Source organism: Heliconius melpomene, chromosome 11 (genome assembly GCF_056956725.1).
Source record: "Heliconius melpomene rosina isolate 202511_hmr_F chromosome 11, ASM5695672v1, whole genome shotgun sequence".
NCBI lineage: Eukaryota > Metazoa > Arthropoda > Insecta > Lepidoptera > Nymphalidae > Heliconius > Heliconius melpomene.
In genome coordinates, this window is record NC_140399.1 from 4,578,309 (window position 1) to 4,604,384 (window position 26,076).

Sequence of the window (26,076 nt, forward strand, 5' to 3'; positions counted from 1 at the left end):
ATAAATATAGCGGTAGAAAGTAACAATAGGATCCTAGTTTAATTAATCATATTAAAAAAAAATTAAATCATTTTTCATCGCTCTATTTTATCTGCGTTTCTTGGCCAGTTTTCGTTTCATATTTTCTTTGACTTCTCTGAAAAAAATAATGTAAATTTATAATTGGTATTTTTTCATAGGCATATCCCTTATCTATTATACTTTACACTATATTGTAAAATATAATATAAAGTAAACTTAAAATAGACAAATTAATATTATTATATTGTGAACTATAAATTCCATGCTCCTAACTTACATAAGTTAAAAATATAACAAATAAGTAGTCGTCTTCACTTTTAGGTACCTAAGTAAGTTCAGTTCTTCGCGGACTCTAAGTTGAGTTTTTCATTTGTATTAGCGATGAGAGAAGTAGAATCAGATAAAAATTCTTTCAATATTTAATTTATTATAAGATAAAGATGAATAAAAATCTACTACATCTACTTTAAGGAAGTTTTCAGTTTTAAAAGTTGAAGGTGTTTTAAGGATAACAGCTCACATTATTTATGCCTGTTATGTCCTTTATACCTACGTATTATTTGTATGCTTACCGCTAAGGATTCTCTACTTCTTTGCATCTGCATTAAAACATAGTCAGCATCATCTTGTTCGGAATCCATATGTGGCGTTTTCTTGTGATAAGGTTTTTCTTGTAGAAGTGGTTGCTTCTAAAAAACGTAATGTTTACACTAAACATAAATAAAAAATAATACAACTGTATGAGTTATCATTTAAATTTCATTATCAGTTGATATCTTACACATTAGTAAAATGTTTGAAGTTCCTATGCATCCGTACATAGTTACGTATAATTTTTTAAAAGTATTTAATTAATAAATATAAAAATCTTGATAAAGATAATGTCAAATGACGTAGGAGACAGGTGTACGAGAAGATCCCTCGAGGTAAGATGATCTTTTGCTATTGCAGCGAAACTGCAAGCACTAGTAAATGTATTTCTTTCGGTAATATGTCACTCTTAGTCTTTACACCCGCGTCCCCAATTCAGCGTCCAAATCATAAAGCTTTTCATTAGGAGATTTCCTTATATAAGTTTTTTATACGACTTCATAAGAAGTAGTATAAAAAACAGTTAATAGAGCTTTGAAGGAGAATTTGGACCTCTTAATGAACTCACTTCAAAATCCAATAAAATATCTTTGTCGGGCCTTTTTTAATTGCACATTTAAATAAGCTTATATACTTAGACATTACAAATAAATTTTAATTTTTATGACGTTAAAAATAATACTCTATATATTACACCATTACATTTCTAATTTTTTACCTCTTTGTGAAATCTAAATAGACTCAGGTAAAGGACGAATTTACAGTACAAACAAAGAAAAAGTTCGATTATATTTGAGGCCATCATGGGGCAGAGGCACAATCATGTTACTGTAAAAGCAACGGTTGTGGGTTCGTTTCGTATATGCACTACGGATCATGTTGGACACTGGGATGTTCAAGATGATCCTTTAGTAGAGTTTAAACTGTTTTCTTAAGAAATACCTTGATTGATAAAGTACATCTTTAAGGTACCTAAGTAAAATACTAGACTAAAACACTAGCGGATCATCTCGTATACCATTCCCCTATTTAAACTTACACAACCATCGGGCGTGAGGCCTTTGTGTAGAATTTTTTTAGTAAGTTCTTCAGCCTGTGGCGTCATCCATTTACGCAAACCTCCTTGTCTGTCGCATTGAAGAGGTTCAAAACTCTAAAAATAATTATATGTAATTAATCCTAATTTGAAACTGTTTAATTTTCGATTTCAGGAACCAGTTTACAATTTAGTAATTCAATAAATTTAATTTTTTTTTTATTATCGTCAACATGTTTTTTAATTGGCCCACTTCGTAATTTCGGTATATATTTTTTGTGACAGACGAATAACAGAGAGACGAATATTCATTAAGGGTCCTGTTTTTTTATTTTCGTATGGAACTCCAATATACTCCAACTACATGTTTATTTAAAAAAAACTAAGGAAATCAGTGCCCTTACACAAGGCTCCCTCTGCCTACCCCGATATATAAAGAGTGAAGCTAAAAAAATTAAGATCACCTGGGCGTCATGTGAACTAAAACATTTTTTATGTTCTTTCCTATATTTAGTTTCAGTTTTACGATGAGGGACTTGACAACGTAAGGCTAGTTTTCTTACAGCATCCCAAATTATGGCACAAGGTAAAATTATAAAGAAAAAGATATTTAATACAAACTCCATTAAACTGAAATATATTTTTTAAAATTTAAATCCAAAAATAAATCAAGTTTAAAAAAAATAAAGACAATAGGTTAGCGGCAACGTTCAGCACACTTTCCTTAAAGAAGTATAGTCCGACAAATATTTTATGAAGTTTGTGAACATAGGCTCCGCGTGTATAATTGTACAGTCGTGTGCATAATATTCAATATGCGAAGTTCAGTGTCACCTTGTGTCATATAAAAACTGACGCAGTAAATACAGGTTCTGCGTGTTGTTTCCGTGCGTAGGCACCTTTGATAATCCAGAAAATTCTTGTCGGGCTATATTATCTTATTTTTTAATAGAACTTTTGTTTTCAGCTTCACGCTGTTCCTCGCATATAGTAGGATAGTCAGAGGGAATTTAGTATTAGGAGACCTTTGCGTGCGTTCAACGCACTGCGTTGCATTGCGTGCGGAGTGGCTGAATTCAACTCCTCGCTTTGCCTTGTTGCCAGAGCGAAGAAATGAAAATGGTAATCAATAATGATTCTCTGCCCCGAGTGGAAATCTATCCCATTACCGCCGCGTTTACAGTTACACGCTTGTGCCTAAAACAACTTGACTTTTTTTAAAACAAGTTAACAACAACCCTTAAATTAATATGCTTCAAATTTAGAGTGTACCAAGACATGATCCATTAGTACCTTCGTCCTATTTAAATTTTTCTTTTTTTTAAAAGTGAAAGTAACTTATTTTTCTTTTTTAAAAATAAATAAATAATTGTACTTGCTAATGAGACGAACGTTACGTTGCTTAGTATCAGGGTGTACGGGCCATCCGTCTTTGTCGTATACGACTCGCCTGTCACGCAGCGACCATTCATAATATCGTTCCAATTTTCGTGGTGCTTGCACAATAAGATGTAGTCCCCACGAGCCCACACATCGTAATATTAGTCCAAGACAAGCCTTGATGACGCCTTAAATATATGTATGTGCATGTTTTTTTTCAGGTTCACATTGCATCCCATATTTAGAAGGGTATGTAGAGGGAACCTAGTGTTAAGACACTCCTTTCTGCTATTTATTCGCTAATACAGTCAATATACCAATAGGTACATTTTAAAAACGTTACGTAATTACTGAAAGCAGTAACTGTAAAAATTGACCTGTATAGATTTGTAGACAATAAATATAGACTGAATTCCAATGACATGAACGGAAAAAATATTGAAGTTCCCATAAAAATAAACTGACCAAGAAGTAAGAGTGCTGTTAAAACTCCCACGATCCCCACAACTACATTAATAGTAGCAATATCGGAGTAACAGACAGACCGAACATGGCGTGGTCTGTCTTGCATTGGCAATCCTGCAACTACGAGTTGAGCTTCTGATAAACTACGACATAATAATTTAGGATCTTCACCTGAAAAGTTAAAATATTTTTAACTTTCATCAATGATGATATCTGCATTTATTTAATTTTTATTGTTATCTATTTAAAAGCGTTAGATTGTTTTTATATATTTTAATATTCGAAAATATGACGAATGATATGACAACGATATATATATAATTAGCGTCCCGCCTGCGGCTTCGCCTGCGTGAACTACTTTATTATTAATTTCTGTCTCCTTGAGTACCTACGTCCTATAAGTGACGTCCATGCAAAATTTGAGACTCCTAGCATTTGTAGTAACGAAGTATCATACAAACTTTCAACCCCAAAAACAACCCCTAAGAAGTCGAATATTGCGAGTTCCGTCTTAGCGAGCACCTACGTCCTATACATAACTCTTATACAAAATTTGAGATTCCTAGCACTTGTAAATTCTGAGATTTCGTGATGAGTGAGTGACCTTTCGATTTTATATATATAGATTTGTAAAAAACTTAGGTATACTAGGTACTACTATTTCTTAAAAATAATATGTTTAATAGTATGACATAAGTTAAGTCTATAAAAAACCACTATTTGACTATCAATGAAAACTGAAAACATCTTAGAAATATTAATTATATAAAGATTATAATTTGTATCATATAATTATGATTATTGACATAAGATACTTAAGATAATTTACTATCTTATTATATTCAATATTATAAAACTTACTTAAGCACACGCAGTTACAATACCACACACAGAAACATTGATCATTTCTTTTAATTCTAGCGTCTCGTACAGCAACAGACTCACCACGCTCATTAACTAAGCTTACTGTAAGAGATTTTGAGACATTTATATAAATGGGATAAGGCTCTCGTAGTTTGAATACCAACGAAGAATACCAACAAAGTCTAACTGTACAGTGACTTGTGGTCTAATAATAATCACGAAAGAACATATCAAAATAAGCAAAGTGAGGGAAATAAGATGTATAGAATATTTTCAAGTTCACAGTCCTAAAATAAATCCTATATAACAGTGACAGTACTTTACCAGCACATTGAACAAATTCTAGTGGAATTTCAAAAGGGATATCTATGTAATAAGTTTTAGTGTGTCTCGGCGGCAATAGTGATGGACCAACTATAACATCGCCATATTTATCAGCATTAATGTCCGCTGACGTAGGGATGCAATCACGAACTAATACACTGAAATAAAACGTCATAATTCGTAATTTTACATTTTACATTGTAATTATTTAATGAAAATATTTTAATATAATAGACCTGAAGGGACTTGACGCTAAGCCTGTGTTTGTAGCTTGTACAGTTAGCACTGATCGAGCCCCGCGGGTGTCCGACACAATGGTCATTAGTCGCCCAGACGCTCTGCCAATGAAATAACTCGAGTCAAGTGTAATTCCACCGCTTCAATTTATTTATAATACGAGTCAGCTATATTTACTAACCCTACAAGTACAAGTTCATTATCATCTGCTCTCGCTTCTATATCAAGTTGAGCACTGTGCGGTCTTAAATAGGGCATTTTAAGATATTTCTCAGGTCCTTGTGAATATATGTTCAAATCACTGTGATCATATATTATTGTTCTCTTCATTCTCAAAGCCACGCGACGATATTGCTTAAAATATGTTTGTGATATACATTACTGAAATTGATACTTATAATTGGAAATATAACATTTTAATCTACATATTTCCCAATATATATAATTGATATATCGATTTTAGTATTACTCACCTGTTGAAAATATGTATTATTATCGAATGATGAATCAACGTTATTATAATTTATGGAGCTCTTATCACCAATGTCGGTCAAATTTATAATATCTTCCATTGGCACTATGAAAAAATCCCGCAATATACCTAAGATAATTAAACAATACATAGAATATGGAATTAATACAACATTCAATTAATTCCACGTAGGTACTAGATACGAACAATAATAAAACATGATTAATAAATGATCATTACCGTCTTGGGAAATATCATTTGAAACTTTTACAGGTATAACCAAACAAAGATTCTGAAGAGGAAGACTAAAACCATTGCCAATTTGGTATTCTATTGGTTTGTATTGAATGCTAATATCTCCGTTTGACCATTTAGAATTATTTGTGCTCACTCTGAAATTAAGTAAAACAATTAAGATATCCGAGGCTATCAAAAATATTAACCTTATACTTTTACCATCTACATGCCTCGCTGTCTCTTCTTTAGTTAAATCATTCCATAAAGATTTTCCTTGAGGTGTAATCGTTTTTTCAAATAACTGCAAATGAATACCACAACGTAGTTCCGGATGATGAATTTTATACAATGCAAATTTGTGTTCTTCATGTTTTTTTGTATCATGTGTATGCGAGTCAAATAATTCATTAATTTTTAATTCTTCCCCGGGACTGTATCTATTATAACTACCATTCAAATGTCGCAATTTAAGAGCTATTGGCGTCGAATCCATATAGGAAGTCGGTTCATATTCATTGTCTAAAAAGTTTAAATTTATTTTATTTTTTAATTATATATAGATATTCATATCTTATAGTCCGACTTCCAGTTTATGAAGATTGTGAACCCAGGCAATAATCAAACGAACTAAATGACACTTAGAGTTGCCCTCGACTGTACATTTGTGATAGGTTTCGTGGGATAGAGGAGCTGTGTCAGAGAAGGCGGGTGATTGCACACGACTGTACATGCATGCGTTTGACTCGTGCCTGACTTTACAATACTAGTATTCGTCGGACTATAGTCTGTACCTACTATATTCTTAAAATTTTATTTAATATTTAAATATCCCTAGCATGCCAGCCGTGGCCGTGGCCGTGGCCTATGTCCAGCAGTGGACGTTAAAAGGCTGATGGATGGATGGATGGATCCCTAGCATCTTACAGATAAAACAAAAACAAAGTATAATATGTTGATATTTCAGAATTTTAACAAGTAGAATTCCTTTACCTATATAATCGTCATAAAAAGGCACTGTTGCTGGAATTTGCCTTTTAGCTTTGTTGTTAGCTGTAACAGATTGTACGTGATTAATACATTTTTAATAAAAGCAAATTTGAATCCCTCGTCCATTTAATATTCCATCTATCTACCAGTCGAGGTCAAGGGTACATAATGTTTGTGTTTTAAGTATAGACCAGCTTCCCGTATTCCGTCATCCCGCACACGGAAAAGTTCCTTTTGCCACGTATACTTAAAGTAATACTTTTTGTTGAACTAAAAGTTCCATCGGGAACGCACATTCCCAATAATCATAATTTTAAACTAAACAAGTATTTTGAACTTATCAATGAAGTAGCCAGGGCAAGGAGTTAATTTGTATGAGGCAAGAAGTATAACAGCAATAAGCATCTCTGCAGTTTGTTAAACGTTTTTAGCTTACCTAGAATTATCGTGAAATCATTTTGATACCTTAATTCATGTGAAATTACAAGAGATACTAAAAACACTGTTGTTTTTTACAGACCAATTATTAAAATAATTTTGCCAGAGTGAAGAAATGAAAATATATATTTCCATAGATATTTAGTAATTTAGTTTCTAGAGTGAGGATCGTGTCCACAAGCAGTTGCGTTTACAGTCACACTTTGCGCCTATTGCGCTACGTATGGCCTCTATTTTATTTTATTTCTTTATCAAAATTCATTAATCCGCTTGGTCCAACGAGAACGGAAAATCAGTAATATGATTTTAAATTATCAATTTTAAAACGTTCCGAATCACAAATACTAAGAAAATTAATAAAGAATTACTTTTGTTGTAATAGACGTACGATTTACGAATATTGGTCTCTCAATATACATTCTCAATGCGAATATACAATGAACACGAGAGGCAGCTGCCTATTCGTGTATTTCATACTTATACGTACATACTTTCCAATTGCTTTCTACAAAGGAACCTGTTTTCAGAGCAACGCGCCGACGGAACGGGGCGGGGAGAGAACGAGCACGCGCGAGCCAGCGCGAGGCGGTGCGAGGCCGGTCACCCCTGCACTACCAGTGAATGTCAGTGAACGCGGGCGGGTCCATAGAGCGACGTGTTTGTTTGCGATAACATATATATTTTTATACTTTAAACTTTAAAGTTTTAACACACCTATTATGGAAGCCTTTATAGAAGGCGTTCGGCTTCAGCCCTGTTTATGGAATCCCTTACATCCGGACTACCGCGAGATACATGTCAAGGATGAAGCATGGCAGTGTGTCGTCGACCATTATAAGAGCAGTTCCATTCCAAATAGTAAGTGAAGTGTAGTGTTGGTTATATGCATTTTTTTTGATAAAGACCGAATATGTATTAATAAATATATTTTGTACTTATTTGGAATACAAAAAAAGTATATTTATTTTTAAAAGAAAAGTAAGTATATTATAAAATAAGTAAATGGAAATATTATCACGTTTAGTTGTACTACAATATTTATTTTTAAAAAAGTTGTAATTTAAACTATGCCTGTCAATAGGAAATTACCTACTTAAGTATGTATATACGCACTTTTTATAATAATCTACAAAAAACACTGACAAAACTAGTGCAAATATACATAATATTCAGTTTCATAATTTTTAGTTGTCAGTCACTACTTAAAATATAGAGTTCACTTATTGATTTTTAAATAGTTTAAGAAGTAATAAATAAATATAAAATATATACATGATGCTAGAGTGAGTGGGAGAGCATGGTAGGTAGGTGATGCTAGAGTGAGTGAAAGGCATGACTGTAATGTGTAACGAGATCGATGGTAACAGACGATGCTAGAGAGAACAGTGTTGTAACATTGTCCCGCCATTTCTCCTACAATAGTATTTTTTTTAGAAGTTGTTAATGTATTCTACATTTCACGTCGTTAAACGACGGAACCCAAAACGTATTTCGTCTCGCTGAATCGGCGAAATAAAAAAAACTAAATGGAATTCACTTTCCATGTTTTTATTACTTTTGACTTGATACAACCTTTAACTTTACTTTAACTAAATGGTATGGTAGTGGGTTCAACCTCGACACATGGATTATATTTAAATTACATTCATTTCCTCGCTCTGGTAGAAAAAAAATCGCCACTCAACACGCTATGTCTTGTGTGGAAAGGGGGAAACGGGGGACTAGGAGAAGAGTACATTCCTTCTATCTACCTCTACCCCATTGTGCGGAAAAGAGTGAGGCTGTTAAATTGTATGTGGGAACCTACTGTTAAGGCACTTTCGTTCCCCACCTTCCTGATTCTGGAGGCATTGCAAGTTGAGTGGCGGCACTCAAGGGCGCATCTTGACTCGACATAAGAGCGAAAAAATTAATATATAAAATATTTAATTCCCTCGAGTGGGAATCGAATCCACAACCTGACGCTTTTACAGTCACACATTTGTGCCCGTGCACCACAATTGGCCTCAATTGATATAAGTATTTTAAATTTGTTTAATATTTACATCTATTTATTTTATAGTACAGGTAGCGAAATCAGAATGGAAAAAGCTGCGAGACAACCATCGAGATGCACTGAAACGAGCTAAACTGGGTAAGAATAAATTGTTACCAGCTCAAATCACAACATGGAAATATGCTAAAGCGATGCAGTTCCTTGAACCTCATATGAAGTACAGAATTACAGAGAACATTGAAATAGATCCGCCGCCAACTTCGAATTGTAACTTAAAGAATTCTGAACACGACGTTTCCACCACGGAGAGTGCTGACGAGCAGTTTGCACCACCACAATCAAAGCGACGGTGTCCCGAACGCAAAGCCGATGGCCGCCAAGAAACTGACGCTCTGGAGTCATTTTTCAATTGTATATTGCAAAGCACTAAGACGATGCCCCATTGGATGCAAACACAAGTTAAGAAGAAAATATTTGCAGTTATGATCGACGCCGAGGAATACCTGTCGACACAAGGACCAACTGTACCACAGGGAGACTTGTTAACTCCAACGCATGAAAAAAAAATTAAAATTGAAACTTTCGCGGATGAAAGCTGTGATAATGAGTATTCTTAACTTAATTTTAACATGCTATATTTAAATGTGATAATTTTAGACGTCAAAACAATATATATTGTAATCTATTATAATTAGTAATTTCTAAAAGTAGTGTTTGACTCATTTTATATAAAATTTCTAATTTGTATAATATATTTTCAATTTAAATCAAAATCCTAAATACTATATTAGGTACTATACTAAAACGACTTTACCGTGTAATTAACTCACCTAACCAAGTTGCTGCGTCATTAGTCTCCAAATTAATTTGGCCATCGGTTTGATTGATTTTATTTAAAATAAAATGTAAGAGTATAATGCAGATGCCACATATTGGTTACCTTTCTTTAATGATTTAACATCACGCTGCGCGGTATCCTAAACAAATAAGATATTTAAGAAAAATTGTAGAATTATGTATATAATTTAATAGAAACATTAGGCAGAGACCTCGGTTGACCTTCGAAAACACAGTATCAAAGATACTGGAGGGAGTTTATATAAAAAGCATGAGGACCCCCCGAAGGGCATGTATGAAGAGGTTGATGACAGTGGACGAGATGAAAGAGGTATGTAGAAACCGTAGCGTTTGGCGCTCCGTTCTCTCTGACTACCCCGCTAGGGATAAAGCGTGATGGTAAGTTTTAATAGAAACATTACTTCTGGTCCTTGATGTGTGATGGAGAAATCATCATAGTCACACTCGACATAAGGACTAATGTTACTAGCATTATGATTATATTGAATAATTACTTTAAAAGTTTTCCAAGGTGTAGTTATCTCTTCAAAAGAATTAACCATGATCCCGCTCACTGTCTAAAAAAATTATATCAATAATTAGAAAATAGAAATGCAGATTTTTGTGAATAAGTGATTTAATTAAATTTTTCGCTGATAAAGTTAACAAGAGACTTTTGAAAGTAGGGGAAAAATTGATGACATTTCGTCGTATATTTGTTTAATATTAATTGTTTAATGAAGTGACAATAAAAGAATATATAAAAAATGTAGTTCAAAATAGCATACGTCCATTTTTTTTAACTTGAATGTCTGAAAAGGCGACCTTCGCTGTAGTCGCAAGACGTAAGGATTATAAAGCCTGATTCGTCGTTTGTCAGCGCCCATAACATGTTCAATTGGAATGAATTCGTCTCCAGAAAATTTCTGCCAATTATAAAAGTATCCAATATTTTATATATAGAGGCTATTCTTGGCGCAGGGGCACAAGCGTGCCCCCGCCACTCAACATCTCCCTCTGCTTACCGTCCTAAATGCGGGACGCAGCGTAAATCCGAAAAAAATATATAATTCATAATAACACTAAGAAAAACTGATGATATAATTTTAAATTTAATAATATATTACAAAAATGTTTAAAATTATTCTATCAGTATATATTTTAAAATATTAAAACATTTCTAACATCACTTGAAATCCTAACAGTCACAGCTAATTTCTGTTTACAGTCTCCTATGGCGCTGTGCCTAAAAAGTTCTTCGCGCTGAAACCGAACCGTTTGCCCATCTACGTAACTTTTAAAATTTTCCTATAAATATAAATTATTATTTCATATATTTACTAAAGCAACGTAAACATAACTTTTTAATGGACAGACATAAAAGTTCTAACATTTATTTCACACATCACCAGAACAGCTCTAATTTCTAATTGTGAATTATTGTTTCGTATGAATTCTGAATTTAGTAGACTCGACGATATTTTAATAAATGTTGAGACAATAAGATAAATCCACCCTCCATCTGTAAATTAAACATTTCTTAAATAAACTTATTTAATATTTTTTATTATTAAAGAATTGAAAAAATCATAAACAAGTTACTGTTATTGAAGATTAATTCTTTTCTCATATTATTTTATATACTAGAAGTCTACTTAGATATTTATCATAGAATTTATAAAGTAAATTTGACAAAATGACAGTAATTTAATGTCATATTTAAACAACTGTAAAGACTTCCTCCTTTTATAATTTTCTTCACTTGGACATTATTTACGGTACTCGAAATAATTTATGTACATGTTTAAAAAAATAGATTAGGTTGAGAGGAAAATTAAAAGCGTAATTTATAGTGTACCAATTATTTATTTCAATTAATAAGACATTTCGCTAAGTCATACATGAAGACATACATATGAATAAAGTTAATATAATGGTACTGAATTCATTTGCAACAATTGCATTATTAAAATTATTTAAATCTCTAATTATGGCTTTGCCTCTGTAAATGAATAATGTACCACTATAGTATGAACTGACATTTTAATAATTCCCAATGGAAAAAGACCTGATCAATTTTTTTATAATATAAAATAGTAATAAATTTAATAATAATAATATTCAAAATTACACAAACACACTAAGTTCCTTTTAAAGGAAAAACAAATATTGATCCGATCTCTTTATAACAATATTTAATAAAGCAAAAGTACAATCTACCACACAATATTAAAAATGGCGAGGCTGCAGAATGACTCACTGGATTGCTGTTATATAACTTCGACAAAATAACAACTCTTTATTCAATATTTATTATGAAAATATTTATTCCGAGTTAAAAATATAAATATTAACTACTCTCTGCAACCTCATTTTCTAAGACAAAAAACATTCTAAGCTTCTGAAGAAAGAAATAATTTTTGTTTAAACATTATTTATTAAATGATAAGAATTGTTCTGATTTGTAGATAATAAGTATTAAAGAAATATTTGTACAAAGTCTCATCTCCACCCACAGACAGATATGTTGACGAGGCTAATTAAAGAAAATTAATATTGAACGAAAGTGGCGACGAATGCGGCGTTGGGGACCGTCACCCAACACGCCATTTTCGGAACGGCGGGAGGCGGAGGACGGAGCTACAAATAGCTACGTAGAATAGAGACCGTAGCGTTGGACGGTCCGTTCTCAGTGACTACCCCGCTAGGGATAAAGCGTGAAATTAAGTTAAGTTAATATTGAACGAGATTTTTTTTCTGCTGTCCAGGCCAGACATATAGTTTTACTTTTATAATTGAAGTAAGAAAATACAAACAATTTTTCTGATGCATGCTTAATTATATTTTATAAATAGTAAATTATAGAATAATTTTAAGTACTGATCAAAAGAAATGATTTTGTCAAAGAATTTTCGAACTCTATAAACCAAGTGGTTGAAATCGTATTCTTAAAAGAATCTGAGAAGTTACGACGTCTAAACAATGGTATATTTCATTAAACGTGAAATTAAAATGTTTAGTTATTAAAATAAAATATTTTTTCTCTTTTTATAACAAAAAATCACATATAACATTACTATATTATGTTTCAAATATCAATCTGTGGGCTTCAATCAACCGAAAACAATAAAGCAAAACAAGTAGGTAATCATATTCTTATATCTTCCTGAGACCTTGTAGCGATTAGGATAGCAGAAGTCTATGACACCTAAAGAAAAGTAATAAAAACTTACTTCACACTTATTACTAAGTTAAATACAAGTCATTTGATTAATTCAACATGCTTATGATTCCGGGTCTGTAGATGCGAATGTCGCAGCCTTGCTGGTCTGTAATAAAAAGAAATTGAAATATTAATGTATTTCATATTTCAAGGTGTATCCCGCACATAGTAGGGATGGTAGGGCGAAAATAGTGGTAAGACACTATTCCCCACTTTTCACCCAATTTTCGAGATATTTGCATGTTGAGTAACGGAATTCAATGCCACGCTTTGTCCTTTTACCAGAGTGATAAAATGAAAATAATTAATTCTCCTTTAATGAGAATCGAACCCACACTCTATGTTTAGAGCTAGACGCTATTACATAGCGTCATGACAGCGTCATGTACATACCATCAAATGACCTTCAAAAACTATGTAATCTATTCCCAAAAATGCACTCTGGAATCTGCATCATACACCTACTTTATAAGCTATTGATTTGTAACTTTAGTTACTTTTAATGAATAGATGTAAAAAAGCGACTTTAGGGCTAGGGCAAGGGCTCTACAAAACGCAAAAATAAAAAACAAAATTTTGCTTTGTTGTACCTCGCAGTAATCGTAGAACTCCATGGCCGTTTGGTTGTCAGCAAATGTTATGGTCAAAGTCTTTTCTACTGAAATGTTGGTGGTATAATCTGAGCCGGACCAGGAGCATGTATCATCGGAAAGCTGAAACAATCGATAACAAGTCAGACAAATGTTTTATTTAAGAGTATTTAAAAAAAAACTAACCAAGCGCAAGTCAGACTCGCTCACAGAGGGATCTGTATCAATTTCAGGATTGTGCTTGGGACCTGACCTGAGGTTTTGATTATGCGGCAAATAAAGTTAACAAACATAAGGTTGCGGGCATATATATAGATGTTACTTTGTCATAAATTTCATAACTCTCATGTATATCGGTTAAGCCGATTCTGAGATTAGCGATATCAAACGCACAGACAAACAGACAAAAATCTTAATACTCATTGTTTTGGCTTCTATTACGTTAATAATGGTTCCCAATAACATTTTTTTACAAAATGATAGTGGAACTGCTCATTATATTATATAATTGAATAAGCCATTAAGCTTACAACAATATTAAATCAAAGAAGAAATGCATAGAATGGCGGGTGTGAATGGTGGGAGTGAATCATGAAAATAAAGAAATGCATCTCCCTAGTAAAATAAATCTATTCCTCACTTACTGTCCAATAACAATACTTCACCAGATTAGTGGCAGAATGCAACGCCGTCTTGTCTTTTTTTGATGAGAACAATAAAACAAATTTTAATATAAACATAACTTTAAATAGTTACCTGGAATTCAGTGTCAGTGTGTATCAACATATCGGCCAGTATTTCCCCAGTGTTGGAGTCAGTAACGAGAATTTTGGGCGAATATATCTCTTGGTCGAAGCTGACGTGTACATGCGTCATTTCACACACTGTCTCATTGGAGCCTTGCTTTATAACGGCTTTGCATGGGTAGTACACTGAAGATTCCTCATCCTCCTGTACAATTTAAATCATCATTTGGAATTTATATATTTACTCTAAAGAAGCTTATGTCTTTTTATATAAAAAAATATTATAACTTGGAATGGAAAACAATCATCAAGTCAACCTAAAAATTTAAAACGCCGCCGTCGTAAGTTTATATTACTTCTAATACAATTTATCATAACAAAGAAACTTTTAAACAGTAAACAAAAAATTCCAGCATTAAAATGGAAATTGAATTCATTATTCAATTTCTATTTCAACAACACTTACATCATTATAATAACGATCAGAATCATCATTGTGGTCGTAATCATGGTCATAATCTTCTTCATAATCCTCATGTTCTTCCGTCTCTCCAAAATGAACTTGCTTGGACTCTTCACTTTGCGCCTTTTGTGATCCATTTCGAATGTTGTCGGTGTTTAACGTCGGTTGTGATGGTGCGCCCGAGCGAGAACTTTCATCTAAGTGTTTAGGCAACCGCAAAGGTGCTATAGTTTCAATTTGTTTCTCTTTAGCCTCTTTTTCTTTTCTAATGGCTTCGGCTGCGGCGACTTGTAGTTTCTGTATTATAATATATTTACAAGTTTTTAAGTGTTTTATTTAAAAGTTTACACAACAATATAGTAAAATATTATGTGATAGCTATAATATAGTAATAGTTTGCCTTACTTTTTTATAATAATAATAAAATAGATTCTTTTAAAATTCATGATAAAAATACAGTACCAATTCGGTATATCTGCCTGATTTTTGGGATATGACATGTTCGGACACATTTTGTTTTATTACCAAAGCAAGAATATGAAAATATGTTTTTAGCTTCGTACTATATTCTGCACATAGCACGGCAGAGGGATCCTGGTGGTAAGATACTCCATTCGCATTCAGACATTTCTGTTCTCCCTTCTGCAATGAACCTCTTTACGGGTGCAAGGAAATGAAATGAAAATATTCAATATTTCATTTTCTCAAATAAGATTCGAACCCACAACCTGTCGCTCTTAAAACTGTACACTCCTGCCCCTGTGCCTGTGACCGGCCCGGAAATAATTCATCGCCTCAAACAGGAATCTAACCCACAAGTGTCACCATCACTGTCAGACGCTGTGTTTATTTTAACTTAATAAATTATTATCTAATGTAATCCACATACCCTCACACATTCCACCACCTTATCCCGGAACGCGGTCGCCAGGTCCACGGACTTGAAGCGCACCGCCAGCGTTTCCTGCTCGCCGGCGCTCTCCGCGTAGTTGCACCCCGCCCACGACCACGCACGGTCCGAGTTCTTTAGGGGCAACAGCTCCAGATCCATGAATATGAGCATGTTTAGGACCGCTTTATGTATCTGTATATAATTTTTTTTATTAAATGGAAGGCTGGTATTCATAAAAATAATGAGTTTGTTTGGTTGAATAGTATTTACGACAAAAATATATCTATATATACAGAGTGTAACTCAATCGACGGATCAACCGTGGCCTATGGGTAGAAAACTTTAGTATCCATTTCACCCCAATGTAGGTTCAGCAATGTTCAGTATTCGGGAATAAGTAAATTTAGCTGCAACTTATATGTTTTCTAAAATCTCAAGGGTTTGAATAATGCTATGTTTAATTTTTAATACATTTTCTAAAATAATTTTCTTTCTTTAGTCTGCATTACCTCTATAAAATTTTGAAAACAATACATTATTCTTAGATCTATTGCTGATTTATATTTTAAACCTATATAAGATTTTTTTAGTATTATAAATTCAAACACACAAGTGCAAACTGTTTATATATTTGTTTGTTTTATAAGTAAATAGATGATTACAAAACAATATAAAATCTATAAGTTTATACAATTATTGCCAACATATATAAATAAAGAGAAATGAAAATAAAATATGTTATATATATTTATATAACATATTTTATATATAAATCAATTTTTTATATATAATTTTTTTATTACCTGTTCCCTGCGAAGAAGCAATCTATAACTTTTACGTTCTGGATGATATAATACTTTCATTTCTCCAACACCACGCTCTTTCCATTCTCGGGTCTTATCATCGTAGCGATACAATTTGCAACGTTCACCAAATACTTTTTCCTTTAAAATATTATAAATAATTTTTAAATTATAAAGTACTACTCTAATATACATGTACTAAAAGACTCGTCTCGATTTAAACAGCAACTGTTATCTATATAATATATAAAAGGGCATGTTCTCACTGACTGAGGTAAGACGCACGCCCAGCCGTAACCGCTGTGCGTAGAAACGTTAAATTTGGACAGATGTTTAAATATTGCTATATTCGACATGTTATGTTTATGAATGTGCAATATTCACAAAAACCTGATGAAACATAGTGTACAAATATATATTTTTTTAATTCACAAGTTGTAACACACTCTGTCAAATTTTCGAGACTGCGTATATTGAGTGGTGGAACTGAAAATAGTTCATACCCTGAGTAGGAACTGAACCTTCTCGTTAATACTTTATTTATTCACGTCACTGATCTCATATACATAATTAATGTATTATGTAAAATATATAAATAAATCTGTGCGACAATAAAAACTGACGAATACTAAATTATACAAACGACTGACTGACCGAGTAAATTAATAGTACTTATTATTTTATTTACTCGAAAATTCAGCGAAAAGTGTTGAACAGAGGGCCTTAACACTAGGTTAACCCTGTGCCTAACCTAAAAAAATTATAGAATTTCCACTTACTTCATCTTCTTCTCCAGTTGTCACGACTATCTTATCAGGAAGGGGTACAATGGGTTCATAATGAGGATCATATTCCTCTTCCACATTGGCCGTCGCACCCGACGCATCACCTGCTTCACTGTCATTCTTAGATTTATCAGCACTGTCTTTTGAAGAGGTGAAAAGTTGTTGCCCAGCACCTTCCCATTGGAAGTTAGATTTTTCTGAGAATGAAATAAACGAAATTAGTTAATGAACACATATAGAGCAATACATGTTATGTTTATTGTCTTGTAACTAACTTTGTATGTCGAATCCAGACACGCTCGACGACAAGGCTGCAAAGGTAAGTGCATTGTCTGATGTGAAAGGAGTCTTCTCATTTGCTAAATTGTCAGTTAAAACTACAGCTTCGGTATTTTTTTTTGGTTCTATACTCTTGTTATCTATATTATGTTCAGCTTTCGGTTTATCAGCCAATATATTATCCCAAGGACTTCCATTATTTTTCGGATTTGGTAAATTGCTAAACAAGTTTTTATTTACTTGCAATGAATGATCATCCGGTTTACCGGAAGAAAATTCTAGTTTACCACTTAATTCTGGTTTATTTTCATTTGATGTTGGTAGTGCAGTTCCAAAGGTAAATGTGGCAGTATTACCAAAAATACCCCCAGGCTGAGAACTCTTTAAGGCCGCAGGACCGAATAAGCTTCCTTGAGAGTTCCCACTGAATAAGTTAACAGAAGGTTTTCCATCGGCCGAAAATATAGATTTAACATCGTCTGATTGTGTATCGACTTTATTAGTATTGAGATTGAAGCTCACAGCAGGTTTGACTGAGGACGAACCAAACAAAGGTTTCGATTCGTCAAATATAGATTTCCTTTCACTAAAAACTGAGTTGCTTTGTCCAAAAATGGACTTAGTCTCTGTTGATCCAAATATAGATTTTGCTTGTGTTTGTGCAAATACAGATTCCGGAGCTGACGACCCATTACTAGTTGATATTACATTTATGCCAGTTAATTTGGGTGGGGCTAGAACAGTCGACGTGCTAGACATACCAGCACTCACAAAAGATACTGGTTTGATAACATTAGGTGAACTGTCTGTTAAGGTATTTTCCTTATCTGTTGAATCATCTCCAGAAATACTTAAGCTTCCTGTGATATTTGAAGAATTTTTAGAATTAGTACTCATAGGAGTACGGAATATTGGTGTGTCAATAGTGTTGTTGAAGTTATTAGGTGTACCATATAAAGAATTATTCGGACTTTGGAAATTAAACGTCGATGTTTTAAGCGGTGTGGTTAATGAACTTTGTTTGATCAACGACGTCAAGTGTTGATTGAGGGACGCTTGATCGGATACATTTTTAACATCCTCGTCCTTGTCGCAGCCCCTGCATCCTTTACATGTTTCTTTATTTTTATATGTAAAGAAATTTTCCGGGAGCATAAGTTCTATTGCTTTTTCTTTTTCTTCATTAGTTGCTTGTATTTCAGTTATAAATATAACATCCTCTGAATCCTGGCTCTGGCTTTCACTGGTTTGGTTACTGATGATACCAATTTTTTCTTTCAAAGCCTTATCTATGGCATCTTTAAATTGGGTAGCAACTTCTTTATTAGCAAATCTGATGCAAAATTGCTGTAGCCTTACTTCTCCTTCACTAAAATCATGAGCCATAAATAACCACGTCCTTTCGTCTTTTGGTTTGTACATGTTATCAGGTACCAAGGCGTGATTAAGGCATATTTTATGAACCTGTTCCCTACGCATAACAACCCTAAAAAATAATATAATTGTGTCTTAAACTTTTATATAAATGTGAAACAAGTTATTAAATAAGTATTGAGCTTAAGATACCTAAGTTTCCCTGACTCCCTGTGTTTCAATATTTTAATAACGCCAGTGCCTCGCTCTTTCCATTCTCCATTTGAATATCTGAATAACCTTGCCCTATGTCCATAAAGTTCGTCTTCGTTTTCTTCGCCAGTAATAACTTCAATCTGTAAAATAAAAAATTACATTATATTACATTGTAAAACGATTACTATTTATTTAATTTAATATACTCTTTGGTCGTATGTTATATGATTTTTTAAATTAAATAATTACCTTATCTGGCATAGGAATTACTGGACTGAAATGAATATGATGGCCTTCATCTTCTGATGCATACTCGTTATCATCACTCTCTTCACCTTTTTTATCTTTCGATGATTTTACTGGACTTTTGCCTTTTGTTGAAGTTTTAGGCTTAAAAGAAAACTCAAAAGTTCTACTTTCATTTCCGAATGGTGTTGCATTAGCTTTTGCAGGAGTAGGTAGTAATGCTGGCTTTACTGGTGTCACTGTAATATTCTCTTCGTCTTTCTTTTTCATAATAAAATTTAAAGGTGCATCTGTAGTTTTTGCAACATTTGTATTTGATACTGTTGATGTAGGAATGCCAAATGTAACCGATTTATTTTGAGGAATACCGAAACTAAATTTCTGCGGCGCGTTTGAGTTCAACAGTGATGAAGATACTACCGGCTGAGATGCATTACTATTTTGAGGAATACCAAAAGTAAAATTAGTATCAGATGAACTAGTAGTTTTCTCAACACTTGTGTTTCCACTTAAACTTGATGAAATGCCAAAATTGAATTTTGGCGCATTTTCAGAAACTGATTTTAACTCTGCCTTTTTGGCATTTGGATCTTTAGGACTATTGCAGGCAACACAGATCTCAACATTTACTTCATTCCGAATAAAACATTCTTTACATTCCCAAGATCCAGGCTTAGGTTTGAATTTTGCACCCCAGTCAGATGAGCTAGTAGATGAAGTAGTCTCTTTATTATCTTTAATTTTAACGAGACCAGGCTTATCAGTTTCACAGCAAGCGCATTTTGTAAAAGTCTCTAAATTATTTGTGTAACAAATTTCACAGTACCAAGAACCAGCTTTAGGTTTAAATTTATCCCCAAATCCTGTTTGATTATTTTGTTTAGAAGCATTTTGTTCTTCTTTTGCGGCTTTGGTATCATCTCCTATTTTAGATTGTGCATTTTTAACAGCTTCTATAAAATCATTACATGCCTGTACAGTTTTAAAACGTAAACAAAAGGTTTCTGTAACCAATTCGCCTTCAGAAAAATCTTGAGCACACCATGTTACTGCTTTGTCCATTTTAAGCATTTTTTGGAATGTCATCTCTTTTGTTACAGTATGGTTACAGCACACTTTCATTATTTGTTCTCGTCTCATAAGCAAGCGTAACTTTTGGTTATTTTTATTATGAACAAGGAGTTTAATATTTCCCAGACCTCTTTCTTTCCATTCCTTTCCAGCAGCATCTAATCGTAATAATTTTGCTCTATGTTCGAAAAGGATTAATTCATCTTCTTCGCCAGTTTTTTGTTCCACAAGAGCCGGCAATGGAATGACTGGTTTAAATTCAGCTGTCGGTACAAATTCATCAACACCATCAGAAGTATTTAAGTTACTAATGTCAGACTGTATTTTTTCTGTTGTTTTTGTTAGACTGTTATTTGGACTTGTAGTGACATTCGCTAATGTACTGAATGACGACGAAGTTCCTGTCTTAAATGTTAAACCACTAAAGACGTTAGCTTTACTTACAGGAACTGCTGGGACAGTCTTAGCATCTTTATCATTACTTGCAGTTGTAACCTTAAATGAAGGCTTCATAGAGAACGTAAATCCCCCGATTACAGTTTTTCCACTTTGAGCATCTGTATTATCTCTAACTTGAATGTTAGCAGCTGGAGCAGTAATATTCCTTTCCTCTTCATTTTTTGCTTTGACTGGTCCAAGTGATTCTGCACTTTGATTACTTGCTTCTATACGAGCTTTTTCAAAGGAATTGTAAAATTCTTTGGCTATATCAGCAGTTTTAAATCTTATACAGAATTTTTCTAAAATTACAGTTTCTTCAGCAAAGTCATTAGCAGCCCAAAAGTAGGCCTTACTTTCACTTTGCATTGGTTTTATTTCCATATCGGGGAGAATAATATGATTTGCGCAAATTTTATGTACTTGCTCTCTACGCATAAGCACCCTGACCTTTCCTGTTATTTTATGTTTAAGCAATTTCATGTCACCAATACCTCTTTCTTTCCATTGTTTATCAACAAATCTGAATAGTTTGGCCCTTGAACTAAATATAACAGCTTCATCTTCCTCACCCGTCGTCACTGTAACTTCAGCTGGTAATGGTATAATCGGTTTAAAATCTGGGCATGGGTCATAATTTTCGATAGAAGTATTACTCCTTTCTGAAAAAGTGCGTGATTTATTTAGACTAGTGCTAGGAGAATTTCCAGACAAAACACCATCAACAACATTTTTAGAATCATCATTATCTTTCGTCAAAATCGAACCAAATGTAGTAGGCTGTTGAGCTGTCATAAATATTGACTTGGCATTCCAGCTTGACATGCTCGAAGTAGTTGATGTCACCACTTTACTACTTGGTGGTTGAAAACTAAAAACAGGCGGTGTCACTTTACTTTCACTAGTAACTGGCATTGGTATTTGGTAATTATGAGGACTCCCTTTGATGTGCTTTTGAGGTATTGTTACACTCAGGACGGGTGCTGGAGTGGTAGTACAGGTAGGTAATGGATCTGAAGAAGTAATAACAACATTAACTGGCAATGATTTGGTAGTTTCCTTTGTCTCATTAACAACTTTAGATGCAGGAATGGCAGCCAGTGTTGGGACAGTTGACACTGTAGGTACAGGTATAGGTGGGACAGAGGGCCCTGCTGGAACTGATGTGGGTACAAGCTGTGCTGTCTCCAGATACATTTGCTCTGGTGTTGAGAACATCCCTGGGTAATTCATTGGAGCTCTTGCAGGATCAAATATTGGGGGAGCTCCAGGGACAGCTGACGCTTGTCCAAACTGTGAATATTGGTTGTACAAATTATAGAAGTTTTGACCATATAATTGATATGGATTTGATGGTACAGGGAAAGGTGGCATTAAGCGTTGTGCAAAAGGTGGCAGTACTTGCGGGGTTGTAAAAGGGAGCTGTGCTCCAAATGTAGTAGCATTGTCATTTGATCTGTAATCTTCATCTAAATTGTACAAGTCATGTTCATCTATTGTTTGCTCTGATGATGTCTTTTTAAGCTTATTCACTTCTTTTTTTAAATCACCAATTTGTTTTTTTAGTTCCACAACGTCTTTGCATTCATTTCTATATTCATCTATTTGATTCTTAACTTGATCTAGTGATATTTTGAGAAGTTTGAACTGCTCTGTTGTATTTTCAATATTAGAATTGATAGTAGTAATTATTTGACTTCCCAATTTTCGGTTCTCTTCAAACCAATCTTTAGTTTGCTCTTTAAATTCACTAAAGGATGCATCACGCTTTTGCAGACTTTTTATTTGTTTTTCTATTCTTTCTAAATATATTGTGTCAATGTGAGTGCTATCAAGGACTTGTGTGTCGGTAGCGGTGCGATAAGCAGTTGAATTCACATTCAATTTTTGTTTTCCGGTATATTTAGGTGTAGAGCTAACATTCCGATAAAGACCCCTGTTAGAGTGTATTGACACAAATCCACTTACAGAATTATTTTCGTCAGAAGATACATCATTAGGTGATAAATCAAGTTCTATTTTATGAGAATCTATTTCTTCTATGAGAGTTTGTATATCAGAATATAATGGTTTATTTTTGTACATTTCTGTCTCTTTTAGCTTATCAAATGCTTTATAAGCTTGTTTTTTAGCTTTTTCTATCAGTATTATAAACTTATTTTCACTGTCAACACATCCTGATATTTTTTTTTCCTCTAAGGCAGCTTTTTTATAAGTATCACTCAAGTGATATAAAGCTAGAGGAGATTTCAAAGATGACAGCATATTTATGACTTTCTCATATTCACCATCATTTAAGTGATACAGTGCCACATAAAGCTTACTCTCTTCCAGTAAATTGTTGATTTCTTTTGTACCTATTTCATCATGTACATAATCAAACATCCTCTTTTCTGACACTTTAGAGATAACTTTATTTCTTAATTTTTCTAGAAGTGGTATAGCAGATGAATAATAAAGGCTAGCTCTAGCGTCATAATTTGATTTTTCTTCAATTGTTGTTGCATTTTTGGCATGCTCACTAAAAATTCGGCCTAAGATTGTAAGCAGCTCAGGATCCATTCCATGATTATCAACACATCTTATAATTTCAATACCTCGACTTAAAGTTGAACGAATATCAGTATATTCAGCACCTAATTCATTTTGGCTTAGCTTATAAGCACAGTCCCACCATTTCATTTGTGGCAGGGTACATAGCAAGTGTGAAATATTTGCAGGAAGTGTAAGTTGTTCGGTTAAATTGTAATTTAGCTTTTTATCTCTTTGTTTTTGGGCAGATAAGGTTGTACTATATAGAAAAGCTAAAACATCAAGCTTGTTCAATGTTTCAGGTCCACAACTGGTCATAGACTGTGTCAACATGTCAAACAAATTTAATTTAAAATCTGAATAATTTTTATAGTTCAGAAGAGTCCAAACAAAATTATGCAGTGAACTAGGATATTTTCTTTGAGCGTCATTATCATATGCTTGTATTTCATTTTTTTTTGGTAATTTTAAAGTTGGGTTTTTAAATGCATTTGAAGCTAAATAAGATGATTTTATTTTGCTCAATTGGTCTGGTGCTGTAAAAATTTTCTCATAAAGTTTGTCTTTCCAGTGAGAATCTGCAAAGGTTTGAGAAAGTTGGTCCAAGAGGATTTGACTCTTATCTTCAGACACTGCTAGTAAGTAATGGCCAGCTTGTGAACATCTGTATGAGCCTTCTATATACCATTGATGTACTGCATTTTTTTGTTTTTCAGAAGTATGAGTTAACCAATTGGCTTTAAGATTAACAGGTATTGTCTGCCAAGATATTAACATCAGAGGTGTTGAAAATTTTTTAGCTTCCCTCCAATTAAGTTGATCCTTTTTTGCCTTTTTCAATAAAAAGGTAGCAGCATGGAATGCTAACTGACCTTGGTGTTGTTGTAAAAGACTAGCATGAAATTCACCAAATCCAGAAGGTGGTCCACATTTTGCAACACTTTGCATTGCTTGGTCATATGCATGAAGTTGTTCAGAACATTCTACTAAACCTTTTCCAGACCCAGTAGGTGTCTCAGATAAGCTCAATACACAAAGCTTTTCTCTGACAGTTAAAAGCAGTAGTTGGTTTAACCAGTCATTTACTTTTGATGGATTGTATTTAAGTATCTCAGACAGAGTTTCATACCAAGCAAAGTTATTGGAAAATATATTTTTTTCAAATTCAATGTTACAACTATGTTCAAATGCCTCCTTGTGTTTACTATTTTTCAAATAATGTTTTAGTAGTCTTGCATGAAGCACTGCATCATTTGGCCTCGTCTCTAATTCATTTTTTAACAAAGTGACTAATGCTTCTGGATCTGAGTCTGTAACAGTAAGGAGTCTCTCTCGAAGACGGTATGTTATGGGGTGATTAGGAAAAGATACTTGTGCCTTCTCACACCAGTACTTAGCTCGTCCACAGTCAGCAGCTACATCTTCATCAGCCAATAAATCACAAACTAAAAAAATAAAATACTAAATTACTAAAATATATCTCATAACCATTTGAGCATTGCATAACACAATTACATATTTTTTTTTACATTTTTAAAGTGTTATTCCACATTTAAGAGAGAAAAATATTTTTTAGAACACAGAAATTTTGAAAGTACCGGGATTTGATCCCACACCTCTTGTGGGGCGGGGACTCGGAAACTGTCCAAGATGGTTTCCAAGTCCCCAGGCCACTTGGGTTCAGATCTAGCTGCGTTCAAATTTTTAAATGCTTTCTAAAAGATATTTAAAATGTTAAATTTCTAATTAAACAATATTTAAAAAAAAATAAACTTAGGGAGTATTTTTTGTCAACTGTTTAACTGAGCAGGTGATACTTCTTAATTTAATTTTTTTTTTATTATAAGTAAAGAGACTCGAGATCCTGCAGTCAAACTCACAAAAAGTTTTGCAGAACACAGTTTAACTTTTTAAGTATTGTTAAATGGTCCTAATAAAAAAAAACGAACTAACCACAGTAGCATCATCATTATAAATGTTGGAAAACTTACTGTCTAGAATTATACTAGTCTGGTTCGGATTGATATCAAATGAAATTTTATATTGTTCAATAGCTCTTTCTTTTTCTCCCAGTTTATGAAACGCCTGTCCAAGTAATTTATAGGCGGCAGCATGATCTGACTTATGAGAGATAAACTGTTCGACATATTTCTGGCAATTTCTGTAATCTCCCACTTCATAATACAAGTGTCCTATTGAATACGCTCTTGCTTTAAACTGCAATATAAAATGACTGTTTAAAATATGTAAAATGTAAAACTAAAGAAGTTATAAGTAAATAAAAAAATCACATACATCTTTAGGTGTCAATTTATACATTAGACTTTCCACGTGTTTATCAACATCTTTCTTGTTCCTGTACATTATCATAAATGATCACCGGTAACTATATAATTGAAATATTTAACATAAAAAACTTAAACTCGTGGAACACAAACGCAACGAACGGTAATAGACCTCGTCATTATTTTTGACCAAAGGAGAGTAGCAAAATTTTTGACTTAAAAAAAGGGTTGGCAGCTTGTTTTAAGATTTTGCCCATATACAATTTTAA

At 33.4% G+C, this 26,076-nt stretch overlaps 3 protein-coding genes across 3 annotated transcripts; 1 reads left to right on the top strand and 2 right to left on the bottom strand.

Annotated features, from left to right (window-relative positions):
- Positions 1 to 31: 31 nt before the first annotated feature.
- Positions 32 to 11,927, bottom strand: LOC146534484 (uncharacterized). Its single transcript, XM_085193280.1, has 17 exons — positions 11,907 to 11,927; positions 11,071 to 11,193; positions 10,632 to 10,811; positions 10,308 to 10,463; positions 9,989 to 10,025; positions 6,618 to 6,677; positions 5,587 to 6,146; positions 5,100 to 5,281; positions 4,918 to 5,019; positions 4,682 to 4,839; positions 4,355 to 4,459; positions 3,494 to 3,664; positions 3,024 to 3,216; positions 2,113 to 2,128; positions 1,652 to 1,765; positions 594 to 710; positions 32 to 136 (listed from the first exon to the last, which is right to left on the bottom strand). The coding sequence occupies exons 1-17, from the start codon at positions 11,925 to 11,927 to the stop codon at positions 83 to 85; spliced, it is 2,349 nt and encodes a 782-aa protein (XP_085049406.1). The 3' UTR covers positions 32 to 82.
- On the top strand, positions 7,624 to 12,919 carry LOC146534485 (uncharacterized). The gene is made up of 2 exons (XM_085193371.1): positions 7,624 to 7,910; positions 9,115 to 12,919. Exons 1-2 carry the CDS (start codon positions 7,772 to 7,774, stop codon positions 9,663 to 9,665), a joined length of 690 nt encoding a protein of 229 aa, XP_085049497.1. The 5' UTR covers positions 7,624 to 7,771; the 3' UTR covers positions 9,666 to 12,919.
- LOC146534486 (E3 SUMO-protein ligase RanBP2-like) lies at positions 11,732 to 26,008 on the bottom strand. Its single transcript, XM_085193367.1, has 12 exons — positions 25,818 to 26,008; positions 25,514 to 25,739; positions 19,485 to 24,967; positions 19,233 to 19,375; positions 17,663 to 19,152; positions 17,382 to 17,584; positions 16,603 to 16,743; positions 15,797 to 15,991; positions 14,911 to 15,204; positions 14,455 to 14,649; positions 13,699 to 13,821; positions 11,732 to 13,214 (listed from the first exon to the last, which is right to left on the bottom strand). The coding sequence occupies exons 1-12, from the start codon at positions 25,890 to 25,892 to the stop codon at positions 13,170 to 13,172; spliced, it is 8,613 nt and encodes a 2,870-aa protein (XP_085049493.1). The 5' UTR covers positions 25,893 to 26,008; the 3' UTR covers positions 11,732 to 13,169.
- Between the last annotated feature and the right edge of the window lie 68 nt (positions 26,009 to 26,076).

What these genes read in the sequence shown, in the direction of transcription:
- LOC146534486 (XM_085193367.1), bottom strand. Translation starts at nt 25,892, where the DNA reads ATGATAATGTACAGGAACAAGAAAGATGTTGATAAACACGTGGAAAGT. An exon ending in AGGGAGTCAGGGAAACTTAG is followed by an intron (nt 19,153 to 19,232) that starts GTATCTTAAGCT and finishes ATTATTTTTTAG; the next exon opens with GGTTGTTATGCGTAGGGAAC. An exon ending in CTGATCGTTATTATAATGAT is followed by an intron (nt 14,650 to 14,910) that starts GTAAGTGTTGTT and finishes TAAATTGTACAG; the next exon opens with GAGGATGAGGAATCTTCAGT.
- LOC146534484 (XM_085193280.1), bottom strand. Translation starts at nt 11,927, where the DNA reads ATGTCAGTTCATACTATAGTG. An exon ending in TGTCAGTTCATACTATAGTG is followed by an intron (nt 11,194 to 11,906) that starts GTACATTATTCA and finishes TTATATTTATAG; the next exon opens with GAAAATTTTAAAAGTTACGT. An exon ending in TTGTAACTGCGTGTGCTTAA is followed by an intron (nt 3,665 to 4,354) that starts GTAAGTTTTATA and finishes TTAACTTTTCAG; the next exon opens with GTGAAGATCCTAAATTATTA.
- LOC146534485 (XM_085193371.1), top strand. Translation starts at nt 7,772, where the DNA reads ATGGAAGCCTTTATAGAAGGCGTTCGGCTTCAGCCCTGTTTATGGAAT. An exon ending in GAGCAGTTCCATTCCAAATA is followed by an intron (nt 7,911 to 9,114) that starts GTAAGTGAAGTG and finishes TTTATTTTATAG; the next exon opens with TACAGGTAGCGAAATCAGAA.